The 24,955-nt window shown below is 42.9% G+C and overlaps 1 protein-coding gene and 2 non-coding genes across 4 annotated transcripts in view; 1 reads left to right on the forward strand and 2 right to left on the reverse strand.

Moving 5' to 3' along the window:
• Positions 1-24,955, reverse strand: part of fchsd2 (FCH and double SH3 domains 2) — a 61,785-nt gene that overhangs the window by 28,061 nt on the left and 8,769 nt on the right. For both annotated transcript variants that reach the window (XM_075473569.1, XM_075473570.1), the window contains exons 3-8: positions 17,783-17,828; positions 4,086-4,165; positions 3,392-3,536; positions 3,128-3,261; positions 1,976-2,030; positions 1,661-1,789 (exon numbers count right to left, since the gene is read on the reverse strand). In XM_075473569.1, the coding sequence (XP_075329684.1) occupies positions 1,661-1,789; positions 1,976-2,030; positions 3,128-3,261; positions 3,392-3,536; positions 4,086-4,165; positions 17,783-17,828 (589 nt within the window). The remainder of the gene's footprint in view (positions 1-1,660; positions 1,790-1,975; positions 2,031-3,127; positions 3,262-3,391; positions 3,537-4,085; positions 4,166-17,782; positions 17,829-24,955) is intronic.
• trnam-cau (transfer RNA methionine (anticodon CAU)) lies at positions 20,977-21,049 on the forward strand. Its single transcript has one exon. It is a non-coding gene; the product is annotated as a tRNA-Met (tRNA).
• On the reverse strand, positions 21,693-21,766 carry trnat-agu (transfer RNA threonine (anticodon AGU)). Its single transcript has one exon. It is a non-coding gene; the product is annotated as a tRNA-Thr (tRNA).

Consider the following 24,955-nt stretch of genomic DNA (forward strand, 5'->3'; position numbering starts at 1 on the left):
TACATGCATATTTCCCTGCAGTTCTGTCCTTCTGTCAAAAGGAGCTAGGGATCTATTATTCAGAATGGCCTCTTAGTGTAGATGCTCATGCCCGAAGGCAGAGTAAATCAGAATGAGGGAGAAGGAGAAACAGAAACAAGACCGGGAGAAGGAAACCGCAAACTTTAAAAAAGAAGGAACAAACAAAAGAAAAGAAAAAAATCGACTTGGCCAGAGGAAAATGGAGAGAGGTACTGAGGACTGCTTTTTAAATTGGGTATGTTATAAGTGTTCCTTTAGTCATGCGATCAGTCACATAAGCTGCACCTTCGCTATGTCAGAGGTTAACTCGGAGAAGGTGTTTCCGTCTCCTGTCATGCACATTCACTTTCTTATAAAATGGCAAAAATCACCACAAGTGAGCGTAAAAGCAATTCCGCTAAGTAAGGAAAGCTCAAATCAACCTATTTAAATGCATAGTCTCCAAAATGCCCTTAAAAAAACAAAGATGGAAACATAATTTCAGCACGACAAGGAGAAAACAGCACCGTCGGGAAACAAAAGAAAGATAATGGACTAATTATAGATGGTCGCAGCTATCGTTGGCTTTGTGTAGCCTCAAATTCCAGCATTTTGGTCCTGACTGTTTTGCCTTTTAAAAAAATGGAAAACGCTTACTGCATTCGCAGATGTGGTACGAAGCAGGATCGGTCTTATCTTTGCGATGACCTGCTGGTGGTCCGAAAGAATGCAGCTTTAAGAAGCCTCGACAGTGGCTTCATTTCTCAGCCTGGAAAGCTACGTCCATCTTTTTATCTACAGCCTATGATAAAAAGATTTATAATGTAAAGATGCCTCACACCATTTGTGTATGTGCAACTGTAAATGTAAGCCCCTCTGTCAGACTAACACGTTTGCACAGCATTCACAGAGGTGACATCATTCAAAACACAGTAGCTGAGGTTTGTCTGTCTGTGTGCAAGATACACGGTCACTTTGTGTGTGTAATGTGTTTACACATATTAGTTATAATTAGATTATGTCAAGAGTAAGGCAGCCCCCCCGAGTAGCATAGTTGAAAAATCCTAACTGACTCAGATGTGTTGTATTGAAATTAAGATCAGAGTGACATAAACATCCTTTGTATTCTATTACAAAGCTGCAATTTTTGAATGAAAAGCGAGCCTAAAGTCCTTTCATCATTTTTTCTGGCCTTTTGCATTGAGCTCACGGTTGTAAAATTCATGATTTCCTGCCAACCAGTCATTCAGTAGGAGTACAAATCAAGATGGCTAATTGTTCTGTATTTTTCCCCCTTACATAAGCCCCTTTCAGATCAGAAGTCCATAAAACGCTGTGACTCCCTTTGAAGACTCAAAACTGTGAAATCATCACTGTTTCAAGTGCAATATTCCCCTTCCAACTATTCCACTGAAAGGGAATTGAAAGGGAGTCGAAATTGTGCTTGAACTCAAAGTGGCCCAACGTAGAAAATGTTACCACCCCTTCCGGGACTAAAAGAAAGAAAATGATCCCTCGGGTTTTTATCAAGGGCAGGATTTTAAGTCAGTACTTACTGTAATCAAAGAAAATGTTGGTGTGGCATTAAAGACATTCTGAGACTTCTGCTTTTTAGCCCTGGAAAGGATTCGTGCAGTTTTTCACACATCACTGGGAATACCTGTATGCAGTGCAGTAGATCTGTGTGGTAGTAGCGGTCATGGTGAGCATTGGCAGCAGCTAGCGTTAGCAAGTAGTCATTCCGGGCCTGCGTCGCCTTAGAATTACAGTCGTTCCTCTTTGCTTTCAACTGGAATGAAAAAAACAGGTACAGACATCATTGCAATACTCGCAAGAGTTGAGCTTAAAGCTCTAGTCACTCGTGTTTTGGTTAATAAACACAGAGAAACATCCACGTCTGTGTTTTGTCTCTTAGCTTTAAAACAGTCGCCGTGAAAGCTCTGCCGTGATGACTTTGAGGATGAGGCCCTCTTACCTTTACACTTGCTTTCTGTAAACTAATTCTTGACTGAAAAAGAGCCAGTTTAGACCTGAAAAAAACAACAAAACAAAACAAAGCAGATGAAGCAAAGGAGTCAAGTCTTCATCAATTTATCAAGTTTCCTTTCTTTAATTTACTGACACATATTCTAATAAATCAAACTAGAAACCAAGCATTAGACAAAGGTTTAAGAGCAGGAAATCTCATGAGTGGTGAGATTTAAGACACCTACAATAAAGGAAGGCACCTTTGTGCGCACTTTTTTGTTCTGCTTATGTTAAAAAAAGGCCTAGTTTATCACTCCTAACGCCCATGCACGGCGATGCCAAATGCTTTAGAGGTGTGTGGCAATGTCACGCCTGCCTGCATGTGTGAGCACACGTGATGTGTTTCTATTTGAGTTCCCCCGCTTTACACACCAAGCGCACTTAAAAGCAGGAAGTGTGTGTGGTGTGGCTCCCCGTTCACACCGACTTCTTCCTGCGTCTTCAATGTGCTTGTCGGTGATCAATATCTCGCTAATTTTCTCCTCTAAAACACACAGTCGCTCACACGCGCTCCCAGAACGGCACGGAGACGGCGCAATCATTTCTGTAGCTGCGACTTTGTGCTGAGTGATAGAGAAGGGAAAAAGAGTCGACCGGCCAATCGATGGGAGTGCTAACCAGAGCCGGGGGTTTCAATGAAGAGAAAATGTCACCGTAGCTACTCCTGCCCGGGGATGCCCGGGAAAACAACACTCGTCAGCAATGGATCAAAATCTGGAGTTAATTGTGACTCCTCTACTCATTTGGCTGTGCACTGAGGAAGCCCCCAAAGCATCCGATGCAATGAATCATAAAGGAAACAAAAAACGCTCACTGTGATCAAATTAAATACCATAAATCTCCATCAAGCAAGCTAATAGTTCTCCATCTGCATTTTCTTCACCTCGGTCTCTCATAAGCACCGCTTCACAGTCTGCATGTGACTGCTTCTATCATCCTATTTCTCCCTCTGCATCCATGTCTTTCTCGCTCTCTCACTTCTCTGTGTTAGGCCAAACCAACTTTGTTTTCTCCGTCATATTCCCTCAGACAATGCAGACCATGTGTTTAGTCACGGCGTTTTTCTCATTTACATAATCCCTGCTACAGCGCAACTTACTTGGCCTCTATGTCGGCTTTCTCTCGCACAGCGTGGGCAACCTGTTCGCAGTCGTAGTATTTTTTCTTGGCTTTTGCCAACTCCTTCACCGACTCCTGCAGCTCCGCTTGAATGCCACTCAACTGATCAATGGTCTGCAAAGGGGGGTAAAATAGGAGAGTTGTTAAAGACAGAGCATAACAACATGAGTCCTCTTGACACGGTGTGAGTACATGAAATGGGACGAAAGGAGGAGCGACTTTCACGGCCCACACGTCCACTCACCTTTTTTAGCTGCTGTTCCTTATAGAGTCTTACAGTCTTCGCGGGATCAGATACTTGAATCTTGTAGTTGTCGCATACATTAAGCCTAGACTGGCTCACCTGAACTGTACCCTCCAAATAGGCCCTCCACACTGCATAAACATTCCTAGGAGGAGAGGAAAAAGGCCGAAGAAGTGTCAATGGGTTTCCGATGCTCCTTAACGAACACTCTCGAGAGCATTGAGTAAGAAAACCATAGACTGTGCACAGCTGAATCCTAAAATTCCCTTCTTTACTGTGTGGTTGCCATTGTGGTCATTCAAAACTATGCGTGCATGTGAGAGAAAGAGTAAAAAAAAAAAAAAACATGCAGAAATGCAGTAGTTACTATAGAGCTTATTTCCAGTTGTCACAATAACTTGAATCCAACTAGAAGTTTTATATTTCAGTGCCTCTACACCAGTGACTCATAACTGTGCTGCAAGCCATATGTAGTTTTATTTATTAAATTTTTTTTTTCATTCTATTGTTTTGGAGGAGTCCAACAGGGGACAGATTCAGCTTTTCATCTCAACAGAGCAGCTGACAGTGCAAGCAATTTATAGATGACACAAGAAGACAAAACTAGTGAGCAAAAATAGCTTTATGTCTCACACTTGGTGGAACATGAGAATGCACGTTTCCATGATGCGCGGCAACGTGTCCACAAACTTACCTATAGTCTGTTCTCTGGTCATCAGGGCTGATTCCAGGCCAGTCCCTCTTTAAGTACTGACTTGCTAACTTCTGCAGAGCCTGAGAGAACAACAGCAGAAATGATGCCCTTTAAAAAAAAAGGCCGGACGACAGTTGTTTTCTATCACTGCATCACTGGAGGTGATCGCATAACGACTCCTGTTACATAAAAACATGCAATAGGAGAGAGCGTGAGCAGCTTGTGGAGAAAGACCCGACAATGAGTCAAATTGTCGGTACGCTGACATGAGCATTGTAACCCAACACGTGGAAAATATTTCACTCGACTTCGGTACAGTTTGTGAACATTAAGAACATTATTTAAGAAAACGAGAGAGCAGTTTTTTTGGCTTCGTACGGAGCAATCAGGTCGAGACAATCAGGTCGATCGTCTCGTTCAAACTGTTCAGGAACTGTTTGGGGAACAAGACAAAGAGCCCGAAACATTGACAAGGCAACCAAACCTCACAGATCTCAAGCCCGATCTGCAGAGGCCCCACTTTGCAGCCCAATGAACCCAAAGGACCCAAAGCCTTTTCAGCAGATCCTTTGGGCCAAGGGATCTGCTGAAAATGTCAGAGCCACAAGACACGGTCAAGACTCCATCCAGACAGTGTCCCACGTTATTCCTTTGACCGTACCGAGACGTAATTCCGACTTGGTTACCTCACAAGTGCGGTCTGAATAGTCAGTGTATTTCTAGTTCAATTACGAAGCAAAAAAATCTTTAATTTTGCACTCAGTAAACGCTGAGTCAGCAGCAGCCAATACCCTGTCAGCTCTTGTGTGGACGAGCAGAATCCCAAAACCTGCGAGCAAGGGTAACCTACATCTTCTAGACTGGGTCACTGTGTCACTGGCGACAGCTCACACACACACACACACACACACACACACTCTGCCCTCGTGTCCCTGTGTGTATTTATGTGTGTACTCGTACGTAGCAGAGCAAAATTCTCATTAATAAAACAGTAGTTAACAAACCAGGAGAGCTGGCATAACAAGCAAATCAGGACAAATGGGGCTCAGGGACGGAGAAATACCCTAAACAGCACTCTCTTTGCTCATGCTTCCACGTCTTTTTGTTAATCTGTTCTCAGTTCTCATTTACCAATTTCCTCTCTTAATCATCAACTCTCCGCTTTCTCCATCCTTCACTCTCCATCCCTAATTATTCAAATTGCAAAGGCCTATTTTTCATATGTTACACCGCGGTTCCCCTCACACCCGTAATCCAAGCCTCACTGAATTCTCCGTATCCCCATCCTCAACCACTATTTTCTCCACACATATTTTAATTAACCGCCTCTCATCTCTCTCATCTTGGCCATTCAAGCTTTCACAAATAGTACCATATATAGGTATAAAATAAACATCAACCAGACCATTCTCTTGTTATAAAGGAGGCCATAGCCTGCAAGGCTACTGGCATCCACAAGCTAAGTCCTTTTCTGGAAAAAGAAAAAACTACCTTTGCTCCTAAGATACTCACAGCTAAGTTGTGAGCAAACGGTTTGAAGTGGTTACATTACTTCAGGTAACCCAGGGTGATCTTACAAGATGGATGGGCCTGTAGGTTTCATGAATAGAGAGAACACATTTGATAAAAATGAATGTGTTGCCATAGCTGCCCCTGTCTATGCCAATGCCATGAATACATATTTCTAAGAGGATAATAAAAGGGATTAAAAGGGATTTTTCAAAACTCATTTGGCAAGAGTAAAGATTAAGTATGAAAACTGAAAACTTTGCAATTATAAAGACACAACTGGGGTCTAGCCTCCTCTAACGTCGGGCGTGCGACTGTAAACATATTTGTAAGGTAATTCATTTGCATCTGAAAGTTAAAGAGGGAGTCGACTGAGTCAAGGGCATGCGTTCCCGCTGGGTTTTTGAAGGGAAAAAAGGCAAAAGGTAGCCCGACGCTTAAAAGAAAAACACTATAAAGATCTGAAGACATTTGAATACATTTAGAGGCAAGGAAGGACAAGTTTGTGTACACCACACACAGGAGACCGGTTTGATGAGGATAGCGTTCTCATGTCCACACAGGCTCCAGAATACTTTTAATCATTCACAGAAAAACAGATTCATCATCACTTTGTTACCTCAAATGGTCATTTCACACAGGATACCGAGAAGGAAGTTGATGATTATTTTCACATGACATGAAGGCTTTTATATCATGTTTTCTTTTTTTTTCTTTTTTTTTTTAAAAGTCTCCAGAAATGTGGTGGGGATAGGTTTTCAAGCTATAAGAGTGTTTAATGGTGGAGTGGTTGGGGAGGCATGATTCCAGAAAATTTCTCTCTCTTGTTTCTCAGCAACAAATTTAAAGAAAATCCAATACAAAAAACTACGCAGACAACACAGAATGCCTCAGGTTATAAAACCAAACAGACACTGGCAAATCTCCTTTATGTCCGATACGGAAGACAGAGATTGAGACCCACGCAAAAGCAGCAGGAAAGAGTCAGCTGTGAGGCTCACTGTGGGTGTGTGTAAATCACTGAAAAGTGACTATTAAAAGTTTTCAAATTCATTGGGTTCATGCATACACTGAGTGACAGCTCAGCATTAGCACTCTGAGCCAGTTTCCCCCCTGTGTTGCCAAACTCCTACGCGTGAGCGGCAGCCATGACTCCTCAGGTCGAAAAAAAATAAATGATATCTAGAAGATGTCAAGCATTCCCACTGTTTGGAGGAAATTGTTGAGAGGTGTTAAGTGTAAAAGAGGGGAATTACCTAAAGTACATTAATACAGGTAAAAAACAAACAAACAAAAAAAACCTCACGGCACAAAAACTGCACTGTCCACCGCATGAGGAAACCCGTTTACTTCACGAATAGTCACCCTCTCTGAGTGTGACTCAGGGAAGGGTGGAGTAGGTGTGGATGGTGATGATGAAAAAAGTCTCTCTGACTGTGGGCACTTTTCTTAGAAAAACAACACACACATGCACGGCACGGGGAGAAGAGGGCGTTTACTGACGGCTGAGACTTTTGCTCTCAGCTACATAACTGTCGAGTGGTCTGTCGGTCCTACACCTAAAGAGATAAATACCAGCCAATCCTTGGTTTGCCAGATCAGTCGCAGTCAACATAATCTGGCCTTCATCTCACCTTTTTTTTGTAATTTAGTTGTTATCAAATTAATTCATTTATTCTTTGTCATTTGCAATTTTGTCCAACAAAGCCACCCGAACTTTGTATGTTTGGCTCTGGAAAAAAGGTCTCTAGACTTTTTCCTGCGTGCAGAGAAAAACCTGCTTAACATATATAATGATATTGTTTTAATAAGGAGCAGCTTTGAGCCTTGGCTGATTGATATGAGAGAGATCAGAGTTTGTCGTAGCGGCGCGCAGGTCAGGATTTTTTAATATCCACACCGACCCAATCGGACATGAGAGCCGGTCTATAACGACCCAACGTGCAAGAATACCTGCCCGTGAACAGTCTGAACCCCCGACCTGATCCGCCTAATCCGTCTAATTCCTCATTTCCATTTCATGCAATTATCTTCCCTCTCTCCCCGTTGTCTTTGTATTGGCTAACTGCATCAAAACAAGCTACTCTGTAGCTCGGTAATGCAGAGCATTGACAGCAGGTCAGTGGGTGCAGCATCAGCATATCCAAATCCACATTTTAACCAATAATGTAGGCAGATAAAATATAATGATATCACATTATATTTTACCTGCCATAAGACACTTACTGTCGTGATTTTGCATACTGATCTGATTAACTATTATTTATAGTAACAGAGTCTTTCTGTTGGCAGCATCCATTTGTCTCACCACATTGTTGTCGGCTTTGAATGCAAGACTCCCTCCCAGCTCCCGACATAACTGTTTCATTATTAGATTCATTTTAAATAGCTGGTTCCACAGAGACACTTAGCTATCAAGTTTGTATTGGATTTGGTCCATCTGGACATCTGGGATGGGAACCAGGGTGACCTCTGTCACTGATGAAAGCAAATGGTTCAAATTCTTCAAGTACGTTGGACAGTCTGTGTGTCTTTCCAAAACTTGCAATCTAAAATTCCCACTTATGACCGGCCAGCCGTCTCTCGTTTTTGGTGACGGCGCTTTTAATGTGTCAATTCAACGTTTTTGTCCTGCATCTCCAGTGAGAAAAATCCTCTTTACAGACTTACACAACATCCAACAACAAACTGTTCTAAACTTAAATTACCCATTCTCAATGAAGTCCAGTTTTCAGTTTGTAGATATGAATCAATCAATCAATCAATCAATCAATCAATCAGTCAACAGTTTTCTTTCTTTATGCAACATGATAACCCCACTTGAAAACTACTTATTTTTTCAAGAATTCTCACTAAGGCTATCGCCCATCATCATTTTATCTATTCTTTTTAATCCATGTAGTAATTATCCCCGCAGAATCCTCCGAAACGTCACAGGAGCACCGCTGTCTCCGCGTCACTCTCAGTAAAAACATCCTTAACTTTTGTGTCCCGGCTCCGAACCGCATTGGAGCGATCGTTAAACTTAAAGCCCGAGGCGGCAAGTTGTTGTCTAAGCACAGGCTAAATCAGAAAAGAAGTGGGCAATGTCTGACTGGTTAGAAGCACACTGAGTTACAGCTTGGAACAGCTTCACTGTTCACCAACTTCAGTGGATTAAACCTTACTTTTTCGCTTCCCTTGCTTTCATTTTTAAGCCCATCTGCTGCTTATTCTCTCCTTGCGTTTCCTCGACATTCTCCATCCGCGTGGTCATCTTTCCAGCATTTCCCCCTTGCCCAGGCTCCCCCCTCTACACCACATCTCATCTCTCCATCGTCCTTTCTCTGCTGTCATCGCCTGGCATCCACCTGGAAAGCATGTTGCCATAGCAACCCCTCAGCCCTTCCTATGTGGTCTGGGTGAGGTGGAACTGCTCTCTTTCGCGTTTCTTTTTTTTTTTAAGTAAACACACATACGGCAAAACGCACACGCATTCGCACACATCCTGTTTTTGTGATCATGATGGCGAACGGGGTGCCCAGACTGCAGGATATCCTGAGGAGACCAGTGTGCGTGGGTGTGTGTGTGTGCGCGTGTGTGTGTGTGAGAGAGAGAGAGAGATAGCTTGACAGATAAAGGTAAAGTGAACGGAAGAGGAGGAAAGGCTGAATATTGTGAATTTTTAGCAAGTCACTGGGTGAGCTAAACTGAACATCCTGTAATTATTTTCATAAATTATAAATCATAAATTTTCATATTTTCATTATACCGTAAATATGTGAGTCAATTTATGGCTTCACACTTCACATTACTTCATCTTTCAAATTTAAGGGTACGTCCACGGGACAGACTACAATTACTGGTCCAAATACAGTGATGTAATTGTCGCTCACTGGCCTGAAAGGTAACGGGCTGAGCGCACCTTTGCTGCTGTTCCTTCTGTCACCACATCCAGTTGGTACATCCAGACAGCTATTTTCTGCCCACAAAACCGTAAGCAGAGCATACTTCATGTCATATCGTACGTCAAAGGGCACCGAGGTTAGAACATTTGGGCCTAAATTCAAGAGTGAGCAGCGGGATAGTTTCTCTGCCTCATTCACAAACTTTCTGCAGCTTTTCGTGCCCACCCTGGTAAACAACTCTGCGGTCACCTTGATTTTTGTGCCTTTTACTTAGGTTCGCTGTGTTTTTTTTTCCTCAGTCACTTTCACACACTCTCTATCTGCTGTCTCGATCTGATTTCTTCCTGCTTCTGAATTTGCCTTCCACCCCCCCCCCACCCCCCCCCCCCCCCCCCCACACACACACACACACACACTTTCTCAACCTCATCATAAATCAATATACTTGATATTCCCTCGCATCTCTCCCTGTCTGCACTTTTCTTCGCCTGCAGTCCTTGTGTGTGTTGGGCAACGTTACCTCTGATATCTACACCCGTAGAGAGCTGAAGTAAAGTCAGAGATGTGTGAGAGGAGTGTGTGAATGGAAGAGGAGCAGAAAAGAGTGAAGAGTTGGTCAAAATGAGCTGTTTCTGTCTAAGGTGGCAGAACACCGGCATCTTGTGCAGGCGCACTGTGTGTGGGGCATATGTCTGTTTATGGGTGAAAGACAACAGTAAGATTAAAGAGAACTTGTTCTCCGCTCTTTTTTTCTTTCTGTTCGCCTGATAATCATTGTAGCTTCACATTAACGGCAATGCTATATTGCTGCAAGTGAATCTACGTTGAGATTGATGACGTCCCCAGTACCCGTTCTTGGTGGCAATGCCTCAGGAAAAAGAAGTTGCTCTGCTGAATCCATCCGGCCTTAGATATCACATACAAGCCAAGCGCACATTTATCGACGGCAGCATTAGTCCCGGTTATAGGTTTCATATCACACTCAGAGTTCTGCAGAACAACCTCCCGTCGTGCTTTAATTAGCTGATATTAAGTACAGTAATGTTTCCAAATCTGCAGCTCCTCTTTCTATGAGGGAGACTTGGTTTTGGACCGAGCGTTTTTGTTCTAGTCGGACTCAGAGCTGGTAGCTCGCTTTTACTGGGTGGGCAAAATCTGTATTGATGGAGAGAGACAGAGAGAGAACACCGTGACTTTGGATCAGCAAGGTCTTTATTTCCGCACCCGAGGCGGTAAGCGAAGTGTACTTTTCAGTAACCGTTAGCATGTAACCTGGACCTATCCAGACGCTTAACGCTATTAAGAAACGATCTGATCACCTTTGTTAGCACGTGCGTTGCAGCTGCAGATTCTACTCTGCTCCTTCCCTTCTGAGGCTCCACTTTCAAAACATTGGGTTAGCAACAGGGCCACGATTTGTTTTAAAGGGAAATGCTTGGCTGGAAACAGTTCATTTTAAGGAGCCAGTTCTGCTCACTCTTTCAATTATGGCTTCACTACATTTGAACATTTTTCATTTTTTGGTAACCCTCTATCAAATTCAAACATAAATGTGTGATTAATCGTGATGAAAATCTTTAATTGCTCGGCAGTTACTTGTGATGCAGACAGACTGCATGATATGTTTGGGGAAAAATGCATGAAATGATTGGGGGATATGATAAATGTTTGCAACTTGCCTCATACGCCCTACAATCCGTGACTGGTGATATATTTACGAATGCGCTTGTGTGATTGGCGCAGCGAAAGGGAAAGAGAGGAGAAAACGTAATGTAGAAGGTACGAGAGAAAAATAAAATAACTCCTGAGTGTCTCCCGTTTGCACATCATTTCCAGTGTAGGTTCTCCAATCTGACGTATACACCAAACCTAAGACTTCCCAGAACTCACAATGTATTCACAGGTCTTACATAACACGGAATCTTCCATCATGTTAAATCTAATGAACATGTCACAATGCATTATGGGAGCTCGGAGGAAAGCAGACACACAGCAGCAGCCACAGCAGGCAGGCCTTTTTGGGCAGTACAGTCGAGTGTGACCCCAGCCTAAAACTATTCCAGTAATGTTGACCGTGGGAGGGGAACATGAGACAAACAGCAAACACACTCTCATGCGAGCACACAAACACTTACACACACACACACACACACACACACACAAAAGACATGGAGGTTTTGATTGGCAGCTGGTAATTGTGGCTGACTCCCTCAGGGGGGGGGTGCCTGGTTTGACATACTGAAAGGACAAAGGTTAAACGACAGTGTCTTCACTTTCTCTGGCACTCCGCTGTCCTCCCACACCAGGGCTCTGGCCTATTTCTCAGGCTCTATTTTGTTAAATCAGTGTGTAATTGTCTTTCCCTGCCTCTATAAATGTCCCTTAAAGCTTTCCCCCGCCCGTTCTGCTGGAACAAGCGTTTGGCTCGATTTTTCTGATGACTGCCAGTAGTCGGCTACCTTGAGTGTCTAATGGCAAGAGAGACAAAAGCCAAGGGCAGACTTGCTGGAGTAAACTCCCATTGTCCAGGATAAAAGGAGCAGACAATTGATTTATTTTTCTTTTTTTTTTTTGGTTCTCTAAACTAAATCTTTTCCCATTAATCACGTATTTACTAAGGAAAATCCACCGCGCTCAGACATCCCCGCGCGCGCACACACACACACCTACAATTAGGAGGGGTTCCATTGTCCTACTGATTAGAGGGCTTGTTGCTAGGCAGCATCTTTTTCTAAGGTGAACAAGACAGTGCTGAGAGAGAATAGCGAGGGACGGCACACAGGCGAGACTAAATGAGGAGAGGGGGAGATAATGAGCGTCTGAAACCTGGCGGGATGACCACAGGAAACTTAATTTAAACTGCATGCAAATATAGACAAACATGTACACAGACAAGCCCATTCCTCTTCTCCTCTCCCCACACTTCCCACACAAAACAAGTGTTATTTGAATATCTTTATCAGCTATAAGACACGCAATGCTTTCTACTAATTCCGAACATATCAGTGTCGTGTTTGAATTGCCTCCCTGGGGCTTTTCTGTAACATTTTTGCGATGGGAGTCCAACCATGTTACCAGACTAAGTAACATGCATGTTTGTATGGCTTTTGACCTCTGCAGTCGCATTAACGGACAGATCACATGATAGAGGTGATTATTTTCGCTTATGCTCTGCCGTTAGGAGGATTCGCACAGATTGCATTATTTGGGCAGTTAAAACTTTCCTCCTCCATGGCTTTCCCCGCATTAATTAGCTGTGGCACTGAGTCGTTTTTTCTCACCGCGTCTGAGCCAAAATCAACAAGTGTTCGAGCTGCTGCTGCTGAGGCTTTCACACTCTCTGTGATTACATGTCAATATTTTCAACTGCTCTCATCCACCACGTTTGCATGTCTGTGAGCTTGATATGTATTTTCATGGCAAAGCAACACGCTGTTACTGTAAAGCTGCAACTCTCTGAGGGCTTTCAGAGTTTTGCGTGGCGCTGCAGCTTCCCATCTGACGAAAACACCGGTGACGGCGGAGATGGCATCCTCAAATTAAGCAAATGATCGCAAATTGGCAAATTGTAGAGCAACTCATACCCTTAGGAGTGTAACGATTAATGTTCAAGAACCTCAAACTTGTCAAAAAGAGATCATTTCTGCAACTTACATCCAACCGCTGCTTTGTTCTACAAAACCACTGCTTGCTTGTCACACTGCTAAGACTTTTAATGGCAGTTGGATGTTTTTGAGATGAAACAGTTACTTTGAGATCGATAGAGATACGCCTCACTTGATTTGAAGTGTAATCTTGTGCAAATGGCAAATATTGCATGTGCACTGTGGCACTTTACGTCGCGCTACCGGGCATGTCTGAATGAAGCCTGTGGAAGATTAAATCACCAGTGTCGTAATAACTATATGCTGTCTTGAAACGGCTTTTGCAACCTGACTGTTCACCTAAAGATCTGCATTGAGAACTGAAACACTTGCAACGCAGGGCTTTAGGGTGCCATTGCATTGAAATGGACTCCCTGGATATTCTTTCACCAGTACCTGCAAGGGATGATTCTGCACATCAACATAGTCTCAATCACAGCTCAGTCATTGGCTTAGGTGTACGGTCATTCATCCAGCTACTTTTCCCTTTCTTTTTTTTTTTTAAAGGCAAATTACACGATGGTAAAATCCCAAATGTTAGAGCCATAGGAATAGCTGCCTAAATTACAGCATAATTACACTGAAATTACAAAGTGGAAAAAAAATAAAGCCCAAAATGTGTTTTGGGTGAATTCTAGACGTTATCTTGATCAAATTCTTGACGGCGTGTAAAAAAATGTTTTTGGCTGTAATGTCTGACTGAAATCTTGAGATATACTAAGACAGAGTAGCATTGTAAAGCTGTATACACAGGTAACCCTTCCAAAGCTGTCAAGTCAACTGAGACTACTGAGATAACATAGGATTGCTTGCTTTGTAGACTTGCCAGTGGCAATGCTACAAAGCAGTATGCAAAACACTGCTGGATAGACATTGCTGATTGTGGCTTATATACATGAACTGCAAAAGACAGAGGGAGTGAGAAACAGTGCAACATCTGCAGGTAACGAGGCAGGAATAAGGGAAGTGAAACCAAATGTGGTCTTCAGCAGATGTGCGGGTGTGTGCGAGTTTTTATTCATCTGATGACACAGTTCAAGAGAAAGCAGAGGGCCTCGTGTCAGAAAGCTTTTGATGAAAGCTGACTGCAAATAGTACGTGCTTCCTTTCGAATTCTGTCTCCATCATATCTTTAGAAGGTGGGTGAATCAAACCCATTATCGCAGGAGGGATGTTCCAAAAACGCTTAACGTTGTATCCATACAAAGATGCACAAACAGGGACAGAAGCATAACTTTATTATGTGCTTCAGAGCATATATCTGGGTCAAAATTAAGTCAAAAACTCAGAATATAACAGAGCCCTGGCATTTTATTCGAGCCCTGTGTGTCTGAAGTTGTGACATTCAGTGAGCCGGAAAACTTCCATCACTCTTCAGGGTTATCTGGCCTCCTTTCTCTGTATCTGAGCTTTAATTTCAGATCTCTAAAACCAAATCTCATCAGAAGTTATATCGTTTATTTAACTCGAGAAACAAATGAGCTGACATTGCTCAACCTCTTTGTTTATTGTTTTATATCCTGGCAAGGAAACCATTGACTATTTTTACCAGTCAGACCTTAGAAAATTGGCCTTTTGTCACTGAATGGGCCATCAGTACAGCACCAGTAACAATCTTTTAAAAAGAAAACGTTGGTGAAATATCGGGCGTAAAAGCAGGAGTTCTTACTATCAGTCGCTTAAACCTTTCACCAAACACAGAGGAATGGAGCGACTTGAAATATATGATGGAGGAAATTACAGCGTGATTTTCACTGGTGGTTTTAACTGGCAGCAGCCGTAATGCTCTGCAGTGTGTCCTCTAACAACTTGGGCCAGTTTTACTCATGACTGAGTTCTCACGCTGCTCTCTCATATTGTAATAATGTGCTCCGATGGTTATGAGGCACTACAGATCTCAGAAAGAGGCAGACCATGAGGAGGAGAGGGGCGGAGGGCAGTCCAGTGGGTTACTTCATGCCCTACAATGATCGGCTCGAATACAGGTGTATAATAATGGAAGAAATAAAGAGTGCATACTATAAAATAAATACAGAGATTTGCTGGGAGACAAGTCATATGTGTTAGATGGTAGTTAAATAAAACCTGTTAAATGGTAGAGAACTGCGTTTTACTGAACTGCGAACCGTTTTTCATTAATTGGTCGGGATTTTTAGGCCAGGTCTAAAATCACAAATGCTTTACAATTGCACCATCTGCATGTGTTTGCCTCTGGCAGGCTACAAGCTACCCGGCTGCTCTGCTTTCAGACAAATCACAGAAATGCGTCTCTCCTGGATGCCGAAATCTGCTGAACCCGTTGACTCGGATGAAAGAGAAACACGGAGAGGAGAGAAAACTAGATTCATTTTCTTAAACGGTTATGCTGAAAAGCACCGCCAATGCAGACCTGGCAACAACCCAGCGGAGCCAGCGGTGCATCGGCCTCGGCAGGCTAGGACTTACCATGAGCCTGGGGAAACTTACCAAGTTGCACAAGTTGACAATGTTGGCAACTTTTGGTGCTCTCCCCCTACATGGTACCATACTTTTGGTTTTAAAAGAAGCGCTGCCAAACGCTGATTGGTCAGAGACGATCATTATCTGTGAGTGAGAACATCGTACTTCCTTGCTCCATAAAGTCATTTGAAAGTTAAGCAGGCAATGGATTGCATATTGTGTTGAGAGCTAATGAAAACATGAACATGTTTATTAACCGCATGCATGGATTTACAGATCGATCCTTGTCCCTCCACTGAACATTGCTGAGTCATTAAGATCACTTCCAAAAGATGTTCAAACCCCTTCTCGACTAAGAAGCCTGCTGCAAACGTATTCGGTGCAACGACCACTCCATACTCCTCTTTGCTCCTCATTTAGAATTCACTTTGGATTACAGCGTCTGCTAAATCAATGTAAAGTAATTAACACCCACACACAGCGCAGTGTCTCCTCATCGTCGCCACAGCTTCGTACACGATGCCATGATAAACAGCTGATCCTGCCGACAGTGAGGGGACACTGTCTGTAATGAAGAACAGAGCACGGCAGAGCCACGCTGTACCGCGTCATACCATGGAATGGAAAAAACGCCATTAGTCCACAGCTGGAAGGTGGCGAGGTTGAGTTGCATCATTTCAATTAAATTAGAAGTTGGCCTTCTAAAGAAGCTAATACTAACATTTGAACATTTGGTGTCATGAAGCTGTGATGCGGCTGCAGACAGATACTAATATCTGGGCCTCTCCAGTCTCGATTTTCAGATGTTGTTAGCTTAGCTTGCCCCCTTCTGACAGCGGTCTACTGCAAGTAAGACACTAACTGCTAGCACATACACGTATGGTAAATATTTCACTGTGGCTGTTGGGCAGCTCTTGTTTTCCACTTAGAATATTTCCACACAAGTTTCAGCAGAAGATCTTTAGAGAAGCCTTAAAAAGGGGCGGCTGACGTAAGTAACCCCAATACAATCAAACGTCTTCATGATTAGGACTCTCACATAGGGGTGGGCGATATGGGCCAAAAAAAATATCTCGATATTTTTTAGGATTTTCACGATAAAGATAGGCTATTTTGACGATATTTAAAAAAAAAATTAAAACTTGCATTAAGATCACAATAAAATGAACACAAGCATGCAAGTCTAAGCACACACGGCCAGTAGGCTACAGTGAAACTGCGAATGGCTCATTAAATCAGTTATGGTTCCTTTGATCGCTCTACCGTTACTTGGATAACTGTGGAAATTCTAGAGCTAATACATGCAAAACGAGCGCTGACCTTCGGGGATGCGTGCATTTATTAGACCCAAAACCCATGCGGGGTGCCTCTCGGGGTGCCCCGGCCGCTTTGGTGACTGATAACCTCGAGCCGTTTCTCAGGCTACTTCTCCCTCCGGAGAGGGAGCCTGAGAAACGGCTACCACATCCAAGGAAGGCAGCAGGCGCGCAAATTACCCACTCCCGACTCGGGGAGGTAGTGACGAAAAATAACAACACAGGACACTTTAAATCCTTTAACGGGGATCAATTGAAGGGCAAGTCTGGTGCCAGCAGCCGCGGTAATTCCAGCTCCAATAGCGTATCTTAAAGTTGCTGCAGTTAAAAAGCTCGTTGTTGGATCTCGGGATCGAGCTGACGGTCCGCCGCGAGGCGAGCTGCCGTCTGTCCCAGCCCCTGCCTCTCGCTGTCCCAGCCCCTGCCTCTCGCTGTCCCAGCCCCTGCCTCTCGGCGCCCCCTCGATGCTCTTAGCTGAGTGTCCCGCGGGGTCCGAAGCGTTTACTTTGAAAAAATTAGAGCGTTCAAAGCAGGGCGTGGCGTGGCGCTGTGGTAAGGGCAGAGGACCACTGGCGCCGCACTTTTTGGCGATTGAAAAAAAAAAAAATATATATATATATATATATATATATATATTTTTATTTATTTTTTTGCCTATATCTCGATATTGCAAATTACTCATCGTCAAAACAACATTCACGATAATTTCGCAAACGATACATATCGCCCACCCCTACTCTCACATTCAGTTTAGATGGCTTACATTGCTGGATGTTGAGAGGTATTATGTATTTTCAAGAGAAACGCATCAAGCAACTAATCTACTGCACTACAGATGAATCACAAAAGTAACAAACAAGAAGTGACGAAGAATCTTTACAACACTGGCCAGCCAGTCTTACTTGTGCGTAGTCCCGCTCCAACTGTCCCTTCTTCAGACTGTAGCTCCTGCGGAGAGAAAGAAGGGAAACAGGGAGGTGAAAAACCCTACAGACACATTCTGATCATTCATACATGCACAGAACACACCGCACACAGTACATCTCATCACAAAGAACACAAGGAAAGAGTAATCTGGAGATTTTTTTTTATTGTAGTGAAAACCAGAAAAAAATATTGCAAACACATTTAGCTTCCGGGGACATCCCAGGAGAAGCTTTGGGTTCAACGTCCAACATGGAGCGAATTGCCATTGTCTCTACGTTGCTCAACAGCGCTTCCTATAAATGTTTGCGCCACTTCTGACCCACAATAAAAGCACCAACTCCTACCAACTGTTCTTATGTCACCCAACGTCCTGGCAGCAGAGACAGTGAAAGCTCTTATCGCGGCTCAGGAATGTGCAGAATGAAAAACAACACCCGAGCCCTTGATTGAGCAGACAGATAAATATACTGGCCATGAAGATGAAAGAACAAAGCAGCATGTAAAGTAGAGATGACGTGGTGCGAAACATCTTTGCCTTCATATTCTTTAAAGAAAGTCAGACAATGTATACTTATGTATAAAAATGTATCTATACTTAAAAGATACCAAGTCATACTAACATCATACACCCTCTCGAATTGAAACATACTGGAAAATCCCAGCCACAGATTACTCAGTTATGACAACATCGGCAAAGGACTTGAATGCATGATCACGTGTGCTTCCCATGCCAGGTCCTTTTTTTACTTGCAGGCTTTTTTAAATGCGTGGATCGTGGCGGATGCACTTTTGTAAGGATGTTTGGAAATCATCATAAATCTTCCGAAGTCTAAATCAAACCCCTTTGTGGATGTGCACACATAGAGCTGCTGACCCCGACGGTCAGTTTAGAGGATGTATTCCATACTTGTGAGTCAGGTCAAATCTACATTTTCTTCTTTGTTTGTTTGTTTATTCTCATTCAGCATCCATTTTGGCTAATCCAAGTCTGCAAAGTTGGAAACACACCTTTTGATAGAGAAGATTCTCATTACTTGGAATTAGGGCTGAGCGACACAACAGGATCTCCTGTTAACCAGACAACTAAGACACAGCGCCATAAAATCCAGTACTTAAAGGGACACTATGTAATTTCTTCCCCCATCTAGTGGTGCAATTTTATTTTGCAAAGTCGAATGAATTTGCTCTCTAGCGCCTTGCGTTTTCAAATGTGCGTTGCAACTTCTTGAACTTCGGCAGGCGGTATGTGTCAAGATTCAAGAAGCTAAAGATTCAGACTCAAGGTCCATACAAACAAAAAGACATCAAGACACACAGTAAAAAGGATTACCGGTACATAACACACATACAATAACACTATAAATACAGATGACAGATAACATGTGAGATAACATAAATTGACATAGCCTTTGGTGTGCAAGCAATGCAATTAGTCATATTCAGGGAGTTACCGGAAGTGACGTCGACGCAGCGGTAGCGTTAGCAGCAGTGTGTAGTTGCTATCTGGAAAGTGTTCTTTTAAATAAACTCCCAGTAAACTTACAAACTTTCAAATGCCTCGTTTTGTGAGTTAAGAGCCTATGTGTACTACGGCAGAAGTTTGGTAACAATCAATGCATTATTAGTGGGATAATTTACAAGATAAAATCTATTTACCATTAGCGCCAGTAATAAGCCATTCGGCGGACGTGACGTCAAAATGACGTCATTTCCGCTTGCAGGCCTGGCGTTGGGGAAAACACGATTCGAAGTGCTTTATGTCCCTCTCGGCACTTCGTCGTTTTTCATAGACCGGAAGGACATGGCAGCCTCCATAGAGCTTGCCCGCTCTATGTAGATACAGACAAGTTATTCTTCACTCAGGAGAATAAGTGAGATTGTTGACAGAGATAATTTTACACCAATGAGGACTAATTTATGAATGAATATGTTGATTTGAGCTAATAAATGACTTAATATATTACATAGTGTCCCTTTAAGAGTCCAGTTAACATACATGGAAAAGAAATACGTTCATCAAGTTACACTAAAATGACTGATTTCCCTGTAAGATAACATTTAATAAATAACACATCCAGTAAGGTGAGGTTTGAATATCACTTTAAGCTCCTCAATGCTTCCGATGCCTGAGCAGCAATTTCATTATTCCATTTTCTACACCCGCTTAATCCAATTTTTTTCGCGGGGGGGGCAGGAGCCTATCCCAGCTGTCATTGGGTGAAAGGCAGGGTACCCCCTGGACAGTCCATCATAGGACCACACAAAGATAAACAACCATGCACACTCACTTTCACTCCTAGGGACAATTTAGATACGCCAATCGACCTGAGGCGCATGTTTTTGGACTGCGGGAGGAAGCCGGAATACCCAGAGAGAACATGCAAACTTCACACAGAAAGGCCCCAGCTGGGAATCAAACCTGGAACCCCATTGCTGAACCCTCAGTTCAATTCAGTTTATTCATATAGTGCCAAATCACAACAAATGTCATCTCAAGGCAATTTCATGATACAGTCCAATTCAGGCCAATTAGACTCCAATTCCTTGTAATCATAATCCATCCAGGGTCAGAAACATACAAACACCACTCTGATCGATTGACTCAGCTGTTCTCAGTCACAAAAATCATTGGAAACAATATAGCAATGCTTTGTGTTTCAGGTTTAACTGGACCTACAGAAGACTTTAAGAATAACTGAAACTAAAGAGAGTTTCAGGACATTAACAGGGATAAGAAACAGTCGAAGAAGACACAGGGAGGAGGTCAACACAAAACTGTAAGCAGAGACGGCATAATTACTGCTGATTTTCTCGGTGCTAATTACAGCCCGACCAAATAGTGCAGCGCTTCTTGTCAAACCTTTCCATTGAAAGTGTTTTATGGTAAAGCTGCTGTGTTTAAGATTTATTCAATTAATGGCTAAAAGGAGGCATCAGAAATTATTAACAGAAACAGTATCCTTTAAATCTTACTAATAAAGAATGATACAAAATGGTACCGCCTGCTATATCTGATCTATTGGAGAAGGCTGCCCCTTGTGTTTAGTGCTCAACTACACCCCAGTTACTCACAGTTGAATTACGACCCCTCAATACCACAGACTTGTCCACCCAAAGCCTTCAGTAGTGTGTGTGTGTGATGTACACTCCTTACATAGGACACTTTTAGGCCTTGTTGGCGCAGTAGGCAGCGCGTCAGTCTCATAATCTGAAGGTCGTGAGTTCAAGCCTCACACGGGGCACATCTTTTCCAACACACCGGAAACTTGTATAGCAATGTTGTAGTTGGCATAGCACGGACTTTAGGATTTTATCAATTTCATCCAAAAGATTCCCTTAAGCAGGATCAAGGGCCAGCCTTAACTCCTGGCGTACATAAAGAGCTTTAAGGACCTAAGGTTATGTCACTGCTTCACCACTTACTTATTTCCATTTAGTTTAGTAATCAAATTTCCCAGATCAAAGATGCAGCTGTCTTATGATTGGACTAACTATCAGATTGACAAGCACTTGATCAGCTGAGTCGCATTACCTCCAGAAGAACTATTATACTATGACAAGCATTGTAGTATTAAACTATTATCTATCTAGCTAGATAAATATCTTCCTTATCTTAATGGTAGCATATGTCTCTCTAAAGTTTAAATATATGCCTGTCCAAATACAACCAGAAGGTAGATTTGGGGGGTCTTAACACCTTCATTTCTCTGAAAACCGCCTCTATGAAGTACGATTAGGATTTGAGACTTTTGTATGCTTTCAAGAGAGAATTGACAATGTGAGAATTTCTCCAAGACAGAAATGAATAACATAGACATCATGAGACCCAAATTATCTTGATCCACAAATTTTTGGAGGATCCTAGTCAAAACCAGTCTTTAGAAAAGGCACTGCTGGGATTCGAACCCAGGATCTCCTGTTTACTAGACAGGCGCTTTAACCAACTAAGCCACAGCGCCTGACAACATGTGATGGGCACCCAAATTTATAAGACGTGCCCTCGATGCCCTTCACAGCTACACATTTTTATGATTCTTCACCAATTCAATTGAGAATGCATAACACATATTGCACATTCGTAATAGATATTAGACCTCAAAGATACATATTTCTGTTCAGTCTACCACTACCAGCTCTACTGTCACTTCCACCTTCGATCTAAAAAGACATGGTGATGGCATGGGACATGGGATTCCCAAACCTGAGCCTTAAAAAACAGCAGTCCAAACAAATGTCACAGACATATCAAGTGTCTGCGTTTACATCTAAAATGACTCAGGAGTTTTGTTTGCATACACTCACAGGGACTCTAAAATCTCATCTGCTGCTACAGCAACAGGAGACATCTCACCCTCCTCCCATGCTGCCTCACCTGCACCTCGTGACCTTTTCATCCACAACCCAGTCAAGCTCCTTGTCAGCGACCAGTACTTTGCGCTCTCTGTCTCTCAGTCAAGGCGTGCAGATAACAGCATGTCAGTTATGGGCAGTGGTGCAAGGCAGTGAGAAATATGCCAGATCTTAGCCTGTTCGCTATTGGGCTTCAGCTCTGGAAGCTGGGCCCAAACAATGCCAGCAAGCTCATATCAATCAAACCTGCCTCTCCATATGTCACTGAGAGATTTCTTCAACAGCAGTGGGAACTCATAGTCTTGAACAGAGAGGGAGAGCAGGAGCATGGAGCATGCTCAGTAGGACCGAAGTCATTTTGTCCTGCAGCATTTTCCCCCTGCTCTGCACTGCTGCCTATGTTGACTAAAGATAATCAAATAATCACTCTATAAATGTGAATTCCCTATGTTCTAAGTAGTAAATCCACAGGATTTGGTCAAATTGCTGCAGTAACTGTATTCTTATCTAGTAGTGGGGCACCTCTGTAATACAGAAGTCAACTCCAGTACATAGACACACACACACACACACACACACTGGCAAACACAGCCTCAATCTGAGGACATGTCTAGGCTTTTCATGCTGCCATGGTTACGTTCAGCAGGGACATCATACGTAAACATGGACACTCAATTATCGGGACCTATTTTGCATGTTCTCATGACTACATGCATTTCTTGCTACAGGGGAAAAACTGGGGGGGAAAAAAGGCTTTTCAGAGTAAAGTCTTAACCCCCACAGACTTCATCTCTCCTCCCTAATCGTGTCTTTCCTCTTTGGCTTTTTGCACTCGTCTCTCTTTCTCCACTACTCCTTCTGTCCTCCCTCCTCTCTTTTTAAGCCACTCTGCCTGCCCATCATGGCTGCATGATTGTAACTATTTAGTGCACAAGTCAGAGAGCAATGTCAGCGTCAGCTGTGCATGGAGAGGTAAGGGGGAAACAAAAAGCGCAGACTTGCAGGCAGGCGTACATCTGACAGGAAATACTTAAGTGCTTAAGAGTGGACATTAAGTGTATGTGCTATATATGTGTGTGTGTGTGTGTGTGTGTGTGACAGCGTATGGGTCAAAGGGGGAAATGAGCTGAAAGAAGGAGAGAGGAAATAATCAAACATGGGAAAACAGCTGAAATCAGTGGTTAACGGGACAGAGACTGAGATCACAACACGAGTCACAGACGGCGAAAGAAGCAGAGAAGGGTGGTCATGTTTTCACACTGCGTGATCACCACAAGGCATAACAGAGCAGATCCCCTGCAGTTCTTCTAATCCAACACCGACAGGCACTTGGACTGAAACACACTCAGGGATTTATCTCATTTTAGTGGTACATCAGTACATTACCACTGATAAATAAGCAGTAACATGAACAACTAGGGTGAACGTTACCAGTGAAACCAGAATTTCCACAGCAAGTTAATTCCACACCAGGTTGGGTTGACAGTTTCAAAGGCATCTGTTCTATACAAACACATCCCACAAGCTCTATTCCAACACCAACTTGCTAATGCCTAAACTGCTAAGAGTTGTGCAAAGCTCTAACTACAAGAAGATCTACTAAGGCAGACATAATAGCATTAGAGTATTGCTGAACGTTCATTCAACTCATTTTCCGTCACCTAGTCAAGAGGGAAAAGAAGACATTATTGGATGATCATTATCGTGGTGTAACAAAATCAAAAAAAAAGAGAAAAGAGTGAAAGAGAGAAACTGAAGGCCTGATCGGCTTTGGCTGCTGAAGCATATTATGTCAGGCAGATCTCTGCGGAGCCATGAGGCTTGCTCATCCTAAAAAGCCATTTTCAGTTAAAGCTGATAGACGTCACTTTATAACAGTTCAGGATAATTCAAAGTGAAAACACTCGGATCTGGTGTCAAATAAAGCCTGTACGCTACAGAGCTGCTTAGAATCCTGCCAAAGTTAATCAGTCACCGAGAATTCTGTCTATCCCCATTAGGTCTAAAGCAAACTGGGAATTGTGTTAATGTTGGTAAGGAATAAGACCAAGTATAATATCGCCATATCAAATATATAAGTACTGAAGCAAAGTCCAATCTTTGTTGCTTACAACTTGATGTTTTGATAAAAGACACCTGGAAGTTCTTTTGCTATACTGCAGTTTCATTAAAACACAAACGCTTTCCTATAGGTACAGTATACAATTGTGCCTTTCGCATCTAAATGTATGCTTCCACCTTAAATCAAACAGAAACAAATATGTCACCTTTGTGTTATTCCGGCCATATCACCAGGAAGGCCTCAGTTACGGTGTATGAGCTTTTGTCATTTAGAGTAACCGCTGAGGTTGTCCGTGGTGTCATTTTGCCGAATGCAGAGGCACCAGCACCTAACTGCATCACCAGGATGTGAATCAGCTGGGTCTTTGATTTTCCGTTCCCCATCTTCTTAAATTATGGAGGCCTCGGTGACGAGCATTAATGGGATCTCTGAGAGCATTTTGGGTTCAAAGTGGCGCGGTTCATCTTGCTACTCAGCACGGAGACCCATTATGTTTTAATGACATGCGCAGAGGAAACCCGGGAATTGGTCAATAAATCTGCGTGAACCTAAAATTCAAGTTATCCGACGCGAATGTGCCGCCCCCAACAAAAAAAAAACGAAAAAAAAAAACAGGGGGATGAATCACACCAATGCCCCAGTCAAACCCAAAGCCTTCTACTTCAGACACTAATTATTTTTCTTCATTAATCACTGTCCCCTCCGCAACGAATGATGCCCTTTGGCGGGTCTCATT

The sequence above is a fragment of the Odontesthes bonariensis genome, chromosome 9, assembly GCF_027942865.1.
Source record: "Odontesthes bonariensis isolate fOdoBon6 chromosome 9, fOdoBon6.hap1, whole genome shotgun sequence".
Lineage (NCBI taxonomy): Eukaryota > Metazoa > Chordata > Actinopteri > Atheriniformes > Atherinopsidae > Odontesthes > Odontesthes bonariensis.